The sequence below is a fragment of the Ranitomeya imitator genome, chromosome 2 (genome assembly GCF_032444005.1).
Source record: "Ranitomeya imitator isolate aRanImi1 chromosome 2, aRanImi1.pri, whole genome shotgun sequence".
NCBI classification, from domain to species: domain Eukaryota; kingdom Metazoa; phylum Chordata; class Amphibia; order Anura; family Dendrobatidae; genus Ranitomeya; species Ranitomeya imitator.
In genome coordinates, this window is record NC_091283.1 from 641,649,794 (window position 1) to 641,667,478 (window position 17,685).

Consider the following 17,685-nt stretch of genomic DNA (forward strand, 5'->3'; position numbering starts at 1 on the left):
AACATGAAGTACAATATGTCACGAAAAAACAATCTCAGAATCAGCGGGATCCGTTGAAGCGTTCCAGAGTTATAACCTCATAAAGTGACAGTGGTCAGAATTGCAAAAATTGGCCTTGTCATTAAGTACCAAATTGGCTCTGTCACTAAGGGGTTAAGACAAATTAAATGAAGATAATAATTCCAAACAATTTGTGTTTGCAATCATTTTCAGGAAGAAACTAAGCATTATCTGACAGAATTGCAGGGGTGTCAATACTTTTGGCCATGACTGTAGCTGTAGTGTAGATCTTTAGAAATTCATTTATAATGTTGTATGCTAATGATTTCTTCCAGACTCCGGGGCTTGCGGTGCCTGGAAGAAATCACTGCCTCCTGACTTCATTATAATGGTACCCCCACTCTCTTCAGCCTCACCCTGACCTGTTCGGTGCTGTAACCTGGCGCATGCGCTATGCACGAGCACGGTTATGCGATCCCTCCTATGGGAAGTGTCTGCATTGATCTTCTGCGCAGGTGCCGAAGATGATAGAAATATCTCAAAATCGTTCAGATGGTGACAGATTCCCTTAAAGGTCTGGGCGGCTACTCCAAAACATTTGCACATTTCCTCTTAAACCACTCGAGTGTTGCTTTACCAGCATGCTTTAGGTCATTGTCTTGTTGGAAGCTGAACCTCCGTCCTAATCTCAAATCACTAACAGAGTGAAACAGGATTTTCTCAAGAATATCCGTTTTCGCACCATCCGTCTTCCCTCTGACTCAGACCATTTCCCCTGTCCCTGCTGCAGAAAAACATCCCTACAGCATGATGCTGCGACCACCATTTTTCACTGTGGGGATGGTGTTCTTGGGGTGATGAGCTGGGTTTGTTTGTTGCCAGACATAGTGTTTACTTTTGTGGCCAAAAGGTTCGGTTTTGGTCTCCTTTGACCACAGCACCTTTCGCCATACATTTGGGGAGTCTCCCACAAGTCTTTTGGCAAACTCAAAATGAGCCTTACCATATTTGTGTGTAAGTAAAATCTTTTTTTTTATTTCCACTCTTCCATAAAGGCCACCTCTATGGAGTGTACAGCTTATTGTGGTCGTATGGACAGATTCTCCAGTCTGTGGGAACACTGCAGGTGCTTCGGGGAATTATCAGAGATTGGGATTATTTTTTTTATAACCCAACCTTAGCTTGTACTTCTCAACATCTTTGTCCCTGACTTGTTTGGAGATTTCCTTGGTCTTCATGGTGGTGTTTGGTTAGTAAGTGCCTCTAGCTTAACCCCTTCATGACATGCGCCGCAAAGCGGCGTATATATACGGCATGATAATTGCACGGGCTCACTTTGAGCGCCGCTGCTATCAAATGCGGATGTCAGCTCTATATGAGAGCTGACACTCTGCAGCAATGTCCATTATCTGTGCTGGCACCGATCGCAGCCGTTTAACCCCTCTGATGCTGCTGTCGATAGTGACACTGATATTGAGGAGCATTGCACAGGGAGGGAGCTCCTTCTCTGTTCCCACTGGCACAGTGTGATTGCGGTCACGTTGTGCCGATGGTCTTCATGGTGACACTGGGCAGAAAGATGGCCACAGAGTCACCCAGGGACTGTGGCCTGTAAACTCCTGCAGGACCTGACATGCCTCCTCCCTGCCTGCGATGCACAGCTCTAATGCCATGTAATGCAGAAGCATTGAATAGTAGATCAGTGATCAGTCAGTGTAAAGTCGATTTCTCATCCTGGTGCAATGTGAAATGAAAAGTTATTTAAAAATTGTAAATATTTTTCAAAAATCGCAAAATCTAATATATAAAGCTGAATGTGTGTGTATGTATGTATGTCCGGGATTGGCATCTGCACCGTCGCAGCGACAGCCACACAATTTTGCACAGTCACACGTCTGGACCCTGAGAGCATCATAGGCTATGTTGTGAGGTGAAATTTTAACCCCGCGCTTTCCAATTCACCAATTTTGCCCCTATCTACATAATGGGGAAAAGTGTTGGAGGCAAATTGACAGCTGCCAGATGTGAACAAGGGGCACTTAAAGAATGAGAGCGATGGCGCCAAAGAGTATATACCGTACAGTTGCTAAGGTGGGGCCCCGACATGGGATACTCATCACACACGGGGATATGAACACACACCCAAAATGCGCCACACACTACCACGTGCTTGAACACATATTACCCTCAGCACACATTTCACCACACATACACCAACCTCGCCACATAAAAGTCGAAACACAAAAGTTGTCGCTCAAAACTCGCTACATGCAAAAACTAGGCTCACGCAAAACTCGCCACAAGTGCAAAACTCACCTCATGGAAAACTCGCCACATGCAAAACTTGCACACGCGGAAAAATTGCGACATGCACAAAAGTTGCAACACATGCAAAAGTTGCCTCACACAAAACTTGCACATACTCAAAAGGCACCACACAAAACTCACCACGCGCAAAACTCGCCATGTGCAAAACTTGCTGCACACAACTTGCTACAACTAACCTGTCACATGCAACTCGACACACAAAAAGTTGCTACACGCATGTTGCCACACAAAACTCCTCTCACAAAAGTCGCTACATGCATGTCGCCACACGCAACTCAACACACACAACTTGACAAAGGAAACTCGCCCTAAAACACACACAAGTCTAGTATTATCCTTCAAAAATAAAAATCTGATTAATAATCAGACAAACTACAAGAGCAACAAATGTACCATATAGGAAATACGGCAGCTGTCAGTCACATGACCTGTCTATTATGTGTATGTGTGAGCTAATACATACTGCCAGGGGGAGGGCTTCCTGTTGGCTGGGGATTTATCAGGCTGCCAATTTAGCTTACAAATACTGAGGTAAAAATACTGAGTAAATAACGTGTGAATGAGGTCTAATACAGGAGGAGATGACACACAGGTATATACTATATACAGGGGAGATGACACACAGGTATATACTATATAGAGGAGGAGATGACATACAGGTACGTACTATATAAAGGAGGAGATGACATACAGGTATATACTATATAGAGGAGGAGATAACATTCTGGTATATGCTATATATAGAAGATGACATACAGGTATATACTATATACAGGAGGAGATGACACACAGATATATACTATATACAGGGGAGATGACACACAGGTATATACTATATACAGGAGGAGATGACATACAGGTATATACTATATATAGAAGGAGATGACATACAGGTATATACTATATATAGGAGGACATGACATACAGGTATATACTATATACAGGGGAGATGACACACAGCAGGTATATACTATGTACAGGGGAGATGACATACAGGTATATACTATATACCGGAGATGACATACAGGTGTATACTATATATAAGGGAGATGACAAACATGTATATACTGAGGTGAAAATGAGGTGTGAGGTGAAAATGAAAAGGTGTGATTGCAAAATGAGAGGAGTGAGGGAAAATAGTGGAGTGATCGGAAAATGACAGATGTGAGGTCGAAATGACAAGTGTTAGGGGGGAATGAGAGGAGTGAGTGAGGGGGAAAATGAGAGATGTGAGGGGGAAAATGAAAGATGTGATTGGGAAAATAAGAGAAGTGAGGTGCTATAACTAACCACAGATATTTACTATGCCCAGGCAACGCCGGGCTCTTCAGCTAGTAAGGAACTAAAAATAAAAGAAAGTTATTATTCCAATAAATATTTTTATTTACATAAAAATTTAAACTACAGACATTTGGTATCACCGCCTCCAGAGCGACCTGACCTATAAAACTGTCCCTCTAGTTAACTCCTTCAGTGAACACCGTTAAAAAAAAAAAATAAAAAAAATCAGTGGTAAAAAACTATGCTTTGTCATCATACTGCCAAACAAAATGTGAAAACGCAATCAAAAAGACTGTAAATAAAAATGGTAGCTCTGAAAACGTCATCTTGCCCCACAGATAACAGCTGCCATACAGCTACGTCAGCGTAAAAATAAGTTATAGCTCTCAGAATGAAGCGATGCAAAAATATATTTTTCCAGGACGTCCTTCTTGACAGCACCACCAGGAGGTTGTCCTTCATATCCTTGATAGGGACCGGAAACACAGAGGTTAACTAGCCCCTCCCACCATCACCCTCCAGTGTTTTTCCTGTCCCTATCAGGGATAGACGCAGGAGAGGAGCCTGAACATGCTAAGATCAGATACCTTAGCCGGTTGAGCAGAGGCTCCTGGCGAAGCTCCATTCCTCCATCGGGTGCAATGAGGTAGTGGAGGCTTGGCGTGAGCCCCACAGTTCCTCTTATACTGCGAGAGAGATCCCTCAGCAGTTGGTTGAGCTGTGCACTCCCGACGTCAGCCACATCCCTTAGCGAATGGCCCTGGGCTGCAGCTACTGCACAGCACCCTCTGTGTGGGCGGCCGCGAGTCTCGAGCTTCCGGCCGTACAGCATGCCACGAGTGTGTTGTGGAGAGCTGAGCCTCTCGGACTGGTCCGGCGTCTCCCTCCACTTCTGGCGCGCCACGTCACTGGAAGCCGTGCTGGTGATGATTTCCGGGGGGTGGGGCCGGAGACACCGCAAGACTCTCAGTGCTCCTGGCTTAGGGGCGCGCCGCGTCACCTGGGGCGTGGCTTCAAGAAAGGCCGAGCAGGACACTTCCAGACTAGTCAGCGTGCGTTCCATGGGGCGCATGCGCACTCTGGAGGAACACCTGCAACAATTAGATGGGCAGCAGCTGAGATCGGAAGGAGGACGAATCGGATGTCTTGAAGCCTGGTAAGACAGACTACTTAAGAGAGACAGATGACAGCACACACTGACTTAGTAAAGATAGAGAGTGCTAGCCGTCCTGACGTCCAATCCTTAGAATCATCCCTAGATCACGTGAGTGGGGTATAATAAGGGATCCTTAGCTAGGCTACATACAGATACCCTGTTTCCCCGAAAGTAGGACCCCCCCGAAAGTAAGACAGGGTGGGGGTTTCGGGGGGGTCCTCCAATGTAAGGCCTCCCCCGAATGTAAGGCAGGGTTGGGGGGGCCGCTGTGAAATGTAAGGCCCTTACCTTTGGGCCGCCGCTGTCCCCCATTGGGTCCCCAGGCTCCAGAGGTGTCCTCAGGTGCAGCTGGGCGGGTCCAGTGCTCATGGGGTTAACTCGCCGTGTTAACCCCGCAATCCGCCCAGCTCAACAGCTCATTGGCCGCCCCTGCTCCCCACGTCACCGCCGGCCCCCGGCTCGAGCGCTGATTGGCCAATCAGCTCGAGTGCTGATTGGCCCAGCAGCTCGAGCTGTAATTGGCCGCCCCAGCCCCACGTCACCGCTGTTTCCCTGCTGATTGGCACAGCGTTCCCTGCAGCACAGGCCTTCCGCACCCACAGCCGCACCGCAGAGGAAAACGTCCAGCATTTAAAAACCAAGTAGGGAAACATGTACTGTATAGGGTATGGGGCTGTGTGCAGTGGGATACGGCACTGTTATGGGGTATGGGGCTGTGTGCAGTGGGATACGGCACTGTTATGGTATGCAGGCAGAGGGTATACGGCAATTACCGTACAGTACCGTACCGTAGTGTGTACGGTAGTAACAAGATATTCTTGATACGCTACATTTGTTTTATTCTACTGTTTGGTGATGACCGACTCTTCAGCATGTTAATAAATGTTGATTTATTGGTTAAAAAGAAATTGTCATTTTTTTTTCGGCTAATGTAAGACCTCCCCCGAAAGTAAGACAGGGTGGGACTTTTTGGGGTAAAATTAATGTAAGACAGGGTCTTACTTTCGGGGAAACACGGTAGCTACAGGACCTTCCTTTCCAGATTGCCTCCTAGGACAAGGAGACGACTAAGCGATCCACGACAGCAGTCAAGAGGAAATCTAATAAGTGTCTGTTATGCGCTACCAGACTTTCTGGGGCATACGACAAGAAGCTGTGTGAGACATGCATCGCTAAACTGCTCAAACAGGAACAGACGTCCTTATTGGCTAACATATCAGAGAGGAGGTTCAGGCTAGTGTCGCTACCGTAGAACCACCCCAATCTCTCTCCCCTAAAAGACTCAGATGGAACATGGATCAAAGCTCCAAGAAAGGAGAAGTGTCTGGCTACGCTGACTCAGGCGAAGGCGAGACCTCCTCAATATTCTTTTCTGGGGATCGTAAGAGATACTTGTATTCTTCCGAGGACACGGACACTCTCTAATAGAGGCAGTCCGGAACACCATGAAAGTTGAGGAATCTACGGAGCCATTGACAGTTCAGGATGAGATCAGAAAGGATCTTTGGGGAACATATATATTTTTTTTAATAACTAAGGCATCCATAGGATAGCACACATATATGTAGCCTAATGGTGTTGAAAGGTTGCCCCCTTCTTCTCTATCTTAGTACCTGATGTATCGTAGTGTATAATACAATAGATCAAACGCTCTTGGGTTAAAAAAAAATTAAAGTTTTCAGAATATTTAAAAAAAAAAAAAAAAAAGTATCCCAACACGGTAGTGCTAAAAATGTCAGATCTCAGCAAAAAGTAAGCCATCATAAAACTATCAGCAGATAAATAAAGTTATTGGTCTCAGAAAATGGCAATTTAAACCATTATTTTTTTAACCTCTAATGTACATAAAGTAAATATATAAAACATACGTGTTTGGTATCGCCAAAATTATACTGACCTGAAGAATCATGTTGTCAGGTCGTTTTAGTCAATGAACACTTCTAAAACAAAAATTAATAGAGGAAGTTCCTTATTTACCAGGGTACCAGGGCTGTGGAGTCGGTAAGCCAAACCTCCAACTCCTCAATTCCCACAACTCCGACTCCCTCATACATGGCTCATGTTTAAGTGATAAATTTACTGTAGTAAAATGGTAATATCAGGCTTTTAATCTTTATTATGATACAATAATCAAGCCATTTTATATAGAGCATCTTAATATATACTTGCTTTGTAATATCTTCACATCCTGTTCTGTCCGGATCCCAAAATTCCAAGCGGCGGAAGTTCACTGACCTCCATATTGGGACACCCAAGTGATGGGGGTCTCAATATGGAAACTGCTGGTGGTACCAGCCTCTTGCGTGGTACCACCAGTGAAACATTGTCGCACCATATGCACACACACGCGCGCATCTTTGTACAGGAGGAGTGCATGCGCAGTTTTAATGTGACCGTCGCTATCTGTCTGCACAAAGATGGCGGCGGTCTAATCTACTGCGCCTGCGTGAATTCCACACAGGTGCAGTAAATCATTCGGTTGCTCCCGGCGGCAGATGCACAATGTATCTACAGGCAGAGGAAGCCGGTCACATCAAAGGGGTTTTCCCACAAACGAAAGCAGGGAAACACAGAGGATTTCTTTTGTCAGGTAAAATATTTCACTGACTGACTTTAAACAATATTTTACCTCACAAAATGTATCCTCTTGGATCTCCTGTTGTAATGTCAGTATTGTCTTTTGCTTCCTTCCCTGACCAGGAGATGTGGTATGTTCAGTTCACGGTCAGACACAGACAATTTTTAAAATGCACTTTAGTTCGTGAGAAAACCCCTTAAAAAAGCAAATATCAATGCCAACATGGCTCCTCCTAAAAAGTACGCCAATAACCATGAAAGGAAAGCGGCAAAGGCACAACACAGCAGACAAGGGGGATAGCACATGGGGAGACCGGTCAAAGAAGAGAGCACAGACGGGAGAAGTCAGTACATGGAGAAAGACAGTGAATAGGTGGGTGACCACATGGGGGGGAGAGATTCTCAACGCTGCAAAACCTGCCCCCATCGTGACATTACCTGCCTCCCGATGCGATAGCATCAGACCTCCATCTAGTAAAATATATTTATTGGAATACAGCTTTGGAACGAAAAAAAACTTTGCTTTTTCACAATTTATTATACACTCCGCAGTAAGTGGAAATACAGTTTTCAACAAAAACATACTGAATAGCATTTGTGCATGCCATGAATTTGTTCTGAAAAATAGTATCACCTCCATCAGATCCTCCTTCATAGATTACCTCAAATCTGACCTAATTATTTTAAGGCTAGAGAACAACCTCTCTACACTAACTTGGGCTGGTGGCAAAGCAGTAACCACATGGGCAACATCTCTAACAATTTCAGGGTATGAAGGAATTGCACAGTCAGTTTTGATGAACGATTGAACTCTTCTACTTCTTTGAGAGTAAGTGAAAGATTTTGCTGAAATATGGTAGATCTGTTTTCTATGGAAGTGGAATCTTTTTCCCTGCAGCAACGCTTTGCCTGTTGCATGTTGTCAAAATACTTGTCGAAATAAAACTCCTCATTTGATGAGGATGAAGGTTACGCCAGCAGCACTGGCAGGACCCAAGTACTCTTGCTCTTGGCCGTCCTGTAGCCCACTCATCCTAACTGCTACCTCAATCAAAGTTTCTTTTCCTTTAGTAAGCTGTTGATCATCCAGCAATATATGACTCTGGTCCACATAAACAGCTGCCAGAAGAATTTTATTTTCTAATAGCAGTGTCTCTTTCCGTTTCATTAAAGCAGCAATGCCATCTGTGATTAAACCTCCTCTTTGGGACAGGGAAAACAACCAGTTCTTCCACTCCTTTTATAAAAATGCCATAAGTTAAATCCTCAGCGTGTAACTTTTTAGTCACTGTAAATGGGTGATGAAGCAATTCCTGCAATTCTGCCACATGTGTCCATTGACCTTCATGTAGTGTTATCTGAGGGTTGGCCATATCTACAAGGAAGGGTTTCAGCTCAAGCAATCGTTCAATCATTAAATAGGTGTTGCCCCACCGAGTGGCTTGATCTACAATTGCCCCTTTTCCAGCACGTCTCTTCAAGATGGAATCAATTTTAGGGGTTCTGGCAGCAATAGCCAATTTTCTCAGTTTGCTAATCTGAGTTCCAACATGTGACTCTCGCACACTATCTCCTATTGCCAGCTGCAGCGTGTTCACAACACACCACATGTGATGAATAGGAAAGAGGTGTGAAGCAGCTTCAACAAGATCATTTAATTGTAAAGAATCATTTTGCTGTTCTTCTGTAGTAATATCTGTTTGTTCCTCCGTTATGGGAACAGGACTGTGGCCTTCTATCTCCAACATACTGAATGAGAAGTGCTCTTCTAGCAGCTGTTCAACTTCGTTATTCTCATTCATCAGTTTAATTGTACTTATCATGTTTGAAGCATTATCAGTTACAGTAGCAAGAACATGTTCTTTTTTTGAGTTCATAATCTTGCAGAACTTTTTCCACTAAGGTTTGGAGAAACTGGCTGTTGTGATGAGCTTTAGTATCTTTTACTGCCAGTGTCTTAGGCTGGTTTCACATTTGCGTTTGTGTCCGCAACGATTGTGCCGCAATTATCCGCATGCGTCGTGTATTCCTATCTTTAACATTAGGGATGCATCGGTTGCGTTTTGCCACGTTAGACGACGCATGCGTCATTTCATCATCTGCGTTTTGGCACGGTAAACGCTACATGTAGTAATTTTAGAGGCGTCAATTTGCCGCCTAGAAACGTATGCGGTTGTTAGTGGAAGAGATGCGGCAAAAAACGCATTACGGTCTATGTGAACGCATGTGTTTGCAAGCACATGTGTTTGCGTGCATTTCTGAACGCATGCGTTGCAACACAGGAAAACATCTCTAGACACTGATTAGCCACCACCACGTACAAACTGATAAAAGGAGGGAGTGGGCATTTGCAGATCACTACTCAGCAGACTGGGATCAAGAGCAGACGCAGCAGACCAGACACAGGAAGGGATCTACACTCTGAACAATGTGAGTATATCCTAGCCAATGTCTTTTTCTATTTTCTGTCTCTATATGTCCTAATTTCTGGCATTTTTTTTCTGCATGCATCAGAATGTCGTCATCTTCTGAGGAGGAGCAACGTCCTGGGCCTGCACAAGCCGAACATATCAGTGAAGTGACTTCTCACCACCTCAGATTGGTAAGTATTCACTGTCACATCTACACATATGACAATTTTTTTTCCTTTTTTTTAGAGCACTTCTTCCACTGTGGCAGAGGCTGAGCAGGAGCAGCGGGGTCACAGTCGGGTGGCAAGGCGGCAGTGTGTACGTATACGTGGCTGACTGTTTATTGTATCCTCACTTTACTCTTGGATGTTCATTTCTTTACTTTCCTCCTTCTTTCCCTTTTTCTTCTTGACTCCTTTATTTTTTCTTGACTTTAAATATTCATGCCAGTATTCTGTCTCTGTTTTATTTCTTTTTCTTATGTTAATGTATCCAACATTAATGTCTTTATTTATTTTTTAGGTTCCAGAACGGGATGAGTACCTCATTGAAAATGACCTCCTCATCTCCCTGGTCCATGAGCGAGTCCCGTTGTGGGACACCCAGGTTCCGCAGCACCTGGACAACGTGATGATCCGGCGGCTATGGAATGTGGTGGCCAAAGCGATGTGGGATGGCTGGGACAACGCCCCGACTCGGGTCCGAAATGCATTTTGTAAGTATTGCAATGCAGTGTGATGCAGCAGTGACCTTGGCCGTGATCACACAACTGTGTGTGATGAGAGAAACTCTCAGGAGTTTTCTCTCATCACACACAGTTGTGTGATCACGGCCAAAAGTCCATTGTCTAACCATTATTTTTGGTTTTTTCAGCAGTGCTCAAAGTCAAAACACGTTGGCGTTCGATGAAGGATCGCTTCAACAAGGACCTTCGTCAAGAGAGCCGGGTTCCTAGTTGTTCTGGAGCAAGGATCAGAAAATATAAATACCACCGCATTCTGGCATTTTTGAGACCGGTTCTTGCCCAGAGAACGTAAGTATTTTTTGGTGTATTAGGTTGTGTTGTATTGCCTTAATCTATTTGTTTCTAATCCACAGGAGTTGGCGCTTAACTTTTGTAAATGTTTGGTAGTAATGTGTTTTTTTTCTTTTTTTTTTTTCACAGCACATGGAGCAGCACTCTTGACCCTGGTTCTGAAGCGGTCCTTCATCACACAGCCACGGACCCGTCGCAGCCATCCAGCAGCGCTGCAGCAAGTGGGCCTGCCACACAAACTGGAGACCAGGAAGCTTGTCCATCAGGTGTTCTCCTTTCCCAGTTCTCTGCCTCTGCCCCTTTTTTTGGGGTGGGAACCTCTCCCGGCAGCGGCAGAGGGCCTCGGATAGGTCACTCATGCCCGAGTTTTTGCACTTGAGCTCAGTCTTTCATGATGGACTCAAGGCGATGGGTGACAGACTGGATACTACCATTAGCCATATGAATACACGTATCCAGGAGGTCACCAAAAGCCTTGACCAAGTGAAAGCTGACCTCCAGAGGCCAGCACATCATTTTTTTTTATCAAATTGAACAGGGCATGTTGGAACACCTTACTCCTTCTCCAGCTTAGTGTCATGCAGGCCTGCAATGCTGCGTACGTGCAGGCTATGCAGCAGAGTCATTATTTTCAGCAGACCGTGGCAGCATATACACCTGTGCCAACACTATCACGCTTGACATCAATGCCGAGCTCTGCTGCATACCACTGCACGGCCCCCTCCATTCCAGGCACTGCCCGACACCACTACAGCACCACCACCATACCGAGTGCTGTTGGACAGCCTACCGCCACCACCATGACCACTGCTGCTCCTGCCTGGACCTCCTCCACTGCCACCATCATGCAGCAGCAGCACCCAGATCATGACAGGTCGGCCACCATCACCAGGTCCCAGCTGCAACAGCAGCACCCGGGTCCTGGCATGCTTTTCAACACCAGCATGCAGCAGCACCCCGATCCTAGCATGCTTTTCACCTCCAGCATGCAGCAGCACCCGGACCCTGGAATGGCTTTCACCACCACCAGAATGCAGCAGCAGCACCCGGACCCTGACATGGCCTTCCCCACCACCACAACCATGCATCGGCACACGGCCCATGACAGGCCGGCCACGACGACCGGGGCGCAACAAATGAGCCCACCGAGGCTCCCCAAACCGCAGCGCCGTTCCCAAAAAGGGAAACAAAATAAAAAGGAAAGGACAATCTCAATTCCTCCCCCCTCACCCCAATGTGTATGTAATGTCAGGTTTGTCTCACCCTTCCAGTGTGTCTCTGCCCTCTCGTGTATCAAGCCCCATCCCCGAACTCCCAGACCCCACTACATTAATTGCCCCTTCTCCTGCCACCCCTGCGTCAGCCACATTAAGCCAGGCCTCACAGCTACACACACCCCATTTCTGTCACTCTACCTCAAGCAGGCGTAGTTAAATTAATTTGTTTGTTAAAAATAAATAATAAGGTTTTTTGCCCCCAATAATGTTTGGTTAATTCTGTATTTCACCGCAGGCAACACACACCATGCGCCGAATAAAACACTGCGCCACACGCTTTATTTTTTTGGCCCACTCATAACTCCAGTAGTTATTAAGTAGAACACTGCACCTTTGTGTGTTTGGTATAGAGCTATGAGGTGGCCAAAAAAACCCCAAATTACTTGTATTTTCTCCGTAATCTCTTCAGTCTGATTAATCTGTGTCACAGACTGAAGAGAAAATGGCGGTAATACAAAGCAGAACTATACTCAACAGGTCATGTGTCATAAATAGTGAGTTCATGATGCACAAAACTCTGCGTCATGAACTCATTATATATGACACCTGACCTGGTGAGTAGAGAACTGCCTTGTATAACCTCCATTTTTTCTTCAGTGTATGTAATCTCTTTCGCACAAACGAAGACGATGTAGGTCATACAAGGCAGATCTATACTCACCTGGAAAGGTGTCAGAAATAGTGAATTCATGAGGCTGTTATTTTTGCCTCTTGAATTCATTATTTCTGACACCTGACTTGATGAGTGTAGATCTGCTTTTTATTATACCTCCATCTTCTCTTCAGTCTGCGTCCTATAGATACTGCAGAACAGAATCTGGACGTAATGACGTCAACTACCATTTACACTATCAACATAAGTGGTTTTTAGAGGAAATACATAGGAGACTCGGTCAAGATAGCAAAACACGAATTTTATTAACAAAAAATATTAACATTTAAAACGTAACTGGTACAGGCCAAAATCCAACAGGAAATTTTACACAATATTGTCTTGCCATGCCACACGTCCAATATCAGAATCAAAATAGGCAGCAACTTGGTCCCGCATGTGGCCAACTTCAACTGTTGACCCCAGTGGGTGATGCTGGTAATCTGGCAATGGGTTTGCAACAGGTTCATCCAGTTTAATGTTGGGTCTCTCCTTAGCCATTATGTAATTGTGGAGAACCACACAGGCCTTAACCACCTCATTGGCTGTCTCCATTTTTAGATTAATGGCTGTCGCAAGAATGCGCCATTTTGAGACAAGAATCCCAAAGGTGCACTCCACTGTTCTTTGGGCCCAGGTCAGTCTGTAGTTATAAATCCTTTTAGTGTGGTTCGAGTCCCGACTGGAATATGGCTTCAGTAGGTTTTCACACATCTGAAAGGCCTCATCTCCCAACCATAACAAATGGCAGTGGAAAATTAAAATTTCTTCCATACACACGTCGGCCCATATCCGAGTTCTTGAAAGTCTGTGAGTCATTCCCACGGCCAAAAGCTCCAATGTCCACGGCGATGAAGCGACAGTCTGCATCTGCTATTGCCATGAGCACAACTGAAAAATATTTTTTGTAGTTGAAGTACTCCGATCCAGTTCTGGCGGGTTTGATAATGCGTATGTGCTTTTCATCCACCGCTCCCAAACAGTTGGGGAAATCACACACACTCCAGAATTTTTCAGCAATTTCAATCCACATGTCCTCCATGGGTAGGGGTATAAAATTATCGCGGAGAACGTTCCACAAAGCTTGGCAGGTGTCCGCAACTATTCCAGACAGGGTGGAAATTCCAAGCCGGTACCGAAAGTGGAGGGATGATAAGCTCTCTCCGGTTGCCAGAAATCTGAAATAAGAATAAAAAAATAAATTTACAATCAATTCCATTTATGGTGGTGTTTAACTAAAGACTTAAAGGAATATACAAATAATACATGGCAGACCAATAATTATGACTGGCATTTGTTTAGACTTATTTCGTACCTTAATGTAACCAGGAGACGTTCCTCTGCTGGAATCGCTCTACGGAGCTGGTTGTCCTGTCTCCGGATGGCTCCTTGGACACGACCATGCAATTTCCAGAAAGAGTCTTTCGACATCTTGGTATATTCTGGGAATTTGTCCGGGTTGGCATTAAGCTCACCATATAGCATGTGGTAGGCTCCACGGCTCTCCCGGAGTTCAATAATGGGGTGTCTCCAAAAACGCCTACGCCGTGTCATTCTCTGTCGTTCTCTATTTCTTTGTTGCTCCCAAGCAAACGCACAGGCAAGAAACAGCTTGATGCTTAAATCCAGGTTGAAATAAAAGCTCTCCATGCAAAGATCCAACATGACATAGGATACAGTAGCAAACTGTGAAGATTTCAGCAGTCCAAGGGTCTATATATAGATATCCCATAATACACGCCCATTGTAGTCCCATTGGCGGTGTCTGTTTACCTAGATTTTGTTTCTGTTAAATTTTTCACCATACGTACAAAAAGCGTAAACGCATGCAAAACACATGGAAAAGCGTGAAAACACCGTGTTTTTAAATGCATGCGTATAAAAAATGCGATTGTACGTGTTTCAAAGAGGTTTTTCCTTCATTTGCGGTTGCGGATTAAACGCTGCGGATTCTATCACAAATGTGAAACTAGCCTTAGTAACAGTTTTTTTGTTGTCACAAACATATCGAACTTTGATAGCAAAATAGTTCACTCTGTGACGTGTGCAGGCATCCATTTTAAGAAATACAAAGCGTCTCGAGTGTTTTTAAGATCTTCCTTTTGGTTAAGGGCTTCTTCAATCACTAATTTTCTAATACTCTCTCTTTACAGAGAAGCACCAAATGTGCAAGCCATTACTCCATTAAGAGCTGTAAAAGCTGGTTGTGCAAATAATAATAATGGTACACAGTCCTTCACAACAAGCTCGGTGAGCTGTCTTTTAAACACATCTGCTGTCATTGTTATAGTAACTTTGTCACTTACAAAATATCTTGTAACTGACGATTGAGACGCTCTTTCCTCCTTCTTTGCCTGTCGGGAAGTACTGGTCTCTGGTTTATTGGTGCTGCCGTGATCTTTTTTCAGTGCAGCTTTGTAAACTTCTGGTTGGCAGCGTTGTAAATGTGTTTTTAGATTGGAACCTCTTGAAGGAGCATTTTTATCACTGCCTGAGTATGCACTGATTTTGGTATCACAGCATTTGTTTTCATCTGGGTCACTTATACACTGACACACAAAATGTTTATTATCTTGAGTCACCGTGAAATGCTCAAATACAGCTGACTTCATAAGATGCTTCTTAGACATTTTGTAATTATGTAAATTCACTCTGAAAATAATTTTGTCATGTAAAAACAAAAGTATATTGTAATTCTTACAAGAATAGGGAATCATGCACTGTATAATTTGGGATAGAAATAAAGCAATCTTTGCATAAATCAATAGGATAGATATGTATAAAGTTTGTAAAATGTGTTAAATAGCTTTACTCTGAACTTTCAATGTCAAGGCTTGTCTCAACAGTGTATAGCTCACTAAATGCTTCACATATTTTTTCACAGTCTATGAAGAGAGGAGGAGGGAGCATGTTTGTGCTGAATCACATTCCAGAACACACACACACACACAAATATATATGACCTCATCAATCCTGTTACTGTATTTCCGAGTTTGAGATGTTAGAAAACATTTTTTTCTTTTATATTCTATGTATAGTGTGTATAAGTCATCAGGGCAGCTAGTTTCTCCAAACATGAGCTAAGAGGAAAAACAAACTAAAACATCAAGCATACAGAGACAACATATACAGGACTATTGATTTATGCACCGTTTATTGAAAGTTTAGATATACTTTAGGAAGTATTTACCGTCTTTAATCCTGCTTTCCTGTCCACTCCAGAGATTCTGCGATGAATGTAGGCTTTCCTTCCCTGTGTATTTATTTTTTCCCCTTATCTAGAGAGGAGGAGCTTCACTACTTATGAACATAAACTACAGCACAGATTCATCTCCGCTAAAAGTCTAGACCTTAGATCAGGAATAGGACAGACATTTATAGGACATTTCATAACTTTCCCAAATTCTTATGAAAAAAATATTCCCCACAAACTGCATTGAACCACTGGACCCAATTTATTATATATTTTAGAAGTTGGAGTCGGTCCATTTTATTCCAACTCCGACTCCACCAAAATGGACTCCGACTCTACAGCCCTGTTATTTACCATTCCACCCAACTCTGCGTTTTATGGCCCGACTTATGGTGATATTCACTTGTTAAAGGCTTTCACGTATCGATTTTAGAGTGAAGATGTAACAAATGTAAAAGTTGAGATAGTGCCAGAGGAGACATATGTGAAGACTGATCACCAGTGTAAAGAGGAGCAAGTTCCTGTGAATATTTGCCCAGGTAAGAAATGCCTACTGGACACTGAAATATCACACATTCATCATATTCATCACAGCATGTTGCATTGGGAAAAAATGTAGACAGGAAAGATGGTTTTCTGCTCCCTGAACCACAGAGTACAGCTACGTTGCAGTGGTGGCCGCCATCAGCAGCAGCAGGTACTGGTTATAATATACAGCTGACGTCTCGCTGCAACCGCAAGGATTAAAACTAAATGATTCCAGGTGCTTGGCCTCCAATATGCCATGGTCAGTAGTGGCTGATGTAAGAAGGCGCTCTCTTTTTTTTTTTTTTTTCTCCCCCATTCGCATCCCCACATCGCGATGACGGGGCTCTCTTCCCCATTCATATCCCCATATCGAGATTGCGGGGCTCTCTTTTTCCCGTTCATATCCCCACATCGCGATGGCGGGGCTCTCTTTTCCCCAATCTTACCTCCACATCGCGATGATGGGGCACTCTTGTTTCCCCAATCATATCCCCACATCGTGATGGCGGGGCTCTCTTCCCCATTCATATCCCCATATCGAGATTGCGGGGCTCTCTTTTTCCCGTTCATATCCCCACATCGCGATGGCGGGGCTCTCTTTTCCCCAATCTTACCTCCACATCGCGATGATGGGGCACTCTTGTTTCCCCAATCATATCCCCACATCGTGATGGCGGGGCTCTCTTCCCCATTCATATCCCCACATCGAGATTGCGGGGCTCTCTTTTCCCCAATCTTACCTCCACATCGCGATGGCGGGGCTCTCTCTTCCCCAATCATATCCCCACATCACAATGGCGGGGCTCTCTTGTTTCCCCAATCATATCCCCACATCGCGATGTCGGGGTGATAAGCATTTACAGTTAAGCAGGAAAGAAAAATCTATTTAAAATTCAGTTTTCCAAATTGTGAAATTAAACCTGTTTTCAGATTTTTAGTAAGTAAAGCATTAGTGATGAGTAAACGTGCTTTGATAAGGTGTTATTCAAGCCAGCGCTGGTGCGGAGTGTCTTTGGCATGCTCGAATACTATGTTTGAGTTCCCGTACCTACATGTCTCACGTCTGTTCGACAGTCAACACATGCAGATAATGCACATAATAAACAGGCAATCCCTGCATTTGTGACGACTGTGGTACAGCCACGAGACATGCAGTTGAAGGGACTCGAACATAGTATTCGAGCACAATGAACACACTCTGATGGAACCAGAGTACGCTCGGATAACACCTTATCTGAACACGTTT

At 44.3% G+C, this 17,685-nt stretch overlaps 1 protein-coding gene across 1 annotated transcript in view; it reads left to right on the forward strand.

Annotated features, from left to right (window-relative positions):
* LOC138666770 (zinc finger protein 420-like) overlaps positions 1 to 17,685 on the forward strand; it is a 163,721-nt gene that overhangs the window by 31,681 nt on the left and 114,355 nt on the right. The window contains exon 4 of the mRNA XM_069754943.1: positions 16,345 to 16,450. Within this exon, the coding sequence (XP_069611044.1) occupies positions 16,345 to 16,450 (106 nt within the window). The remainder of the gene's footprint in view (positions 1 to 16,344; positions 16,451 to 17,685) is intronic.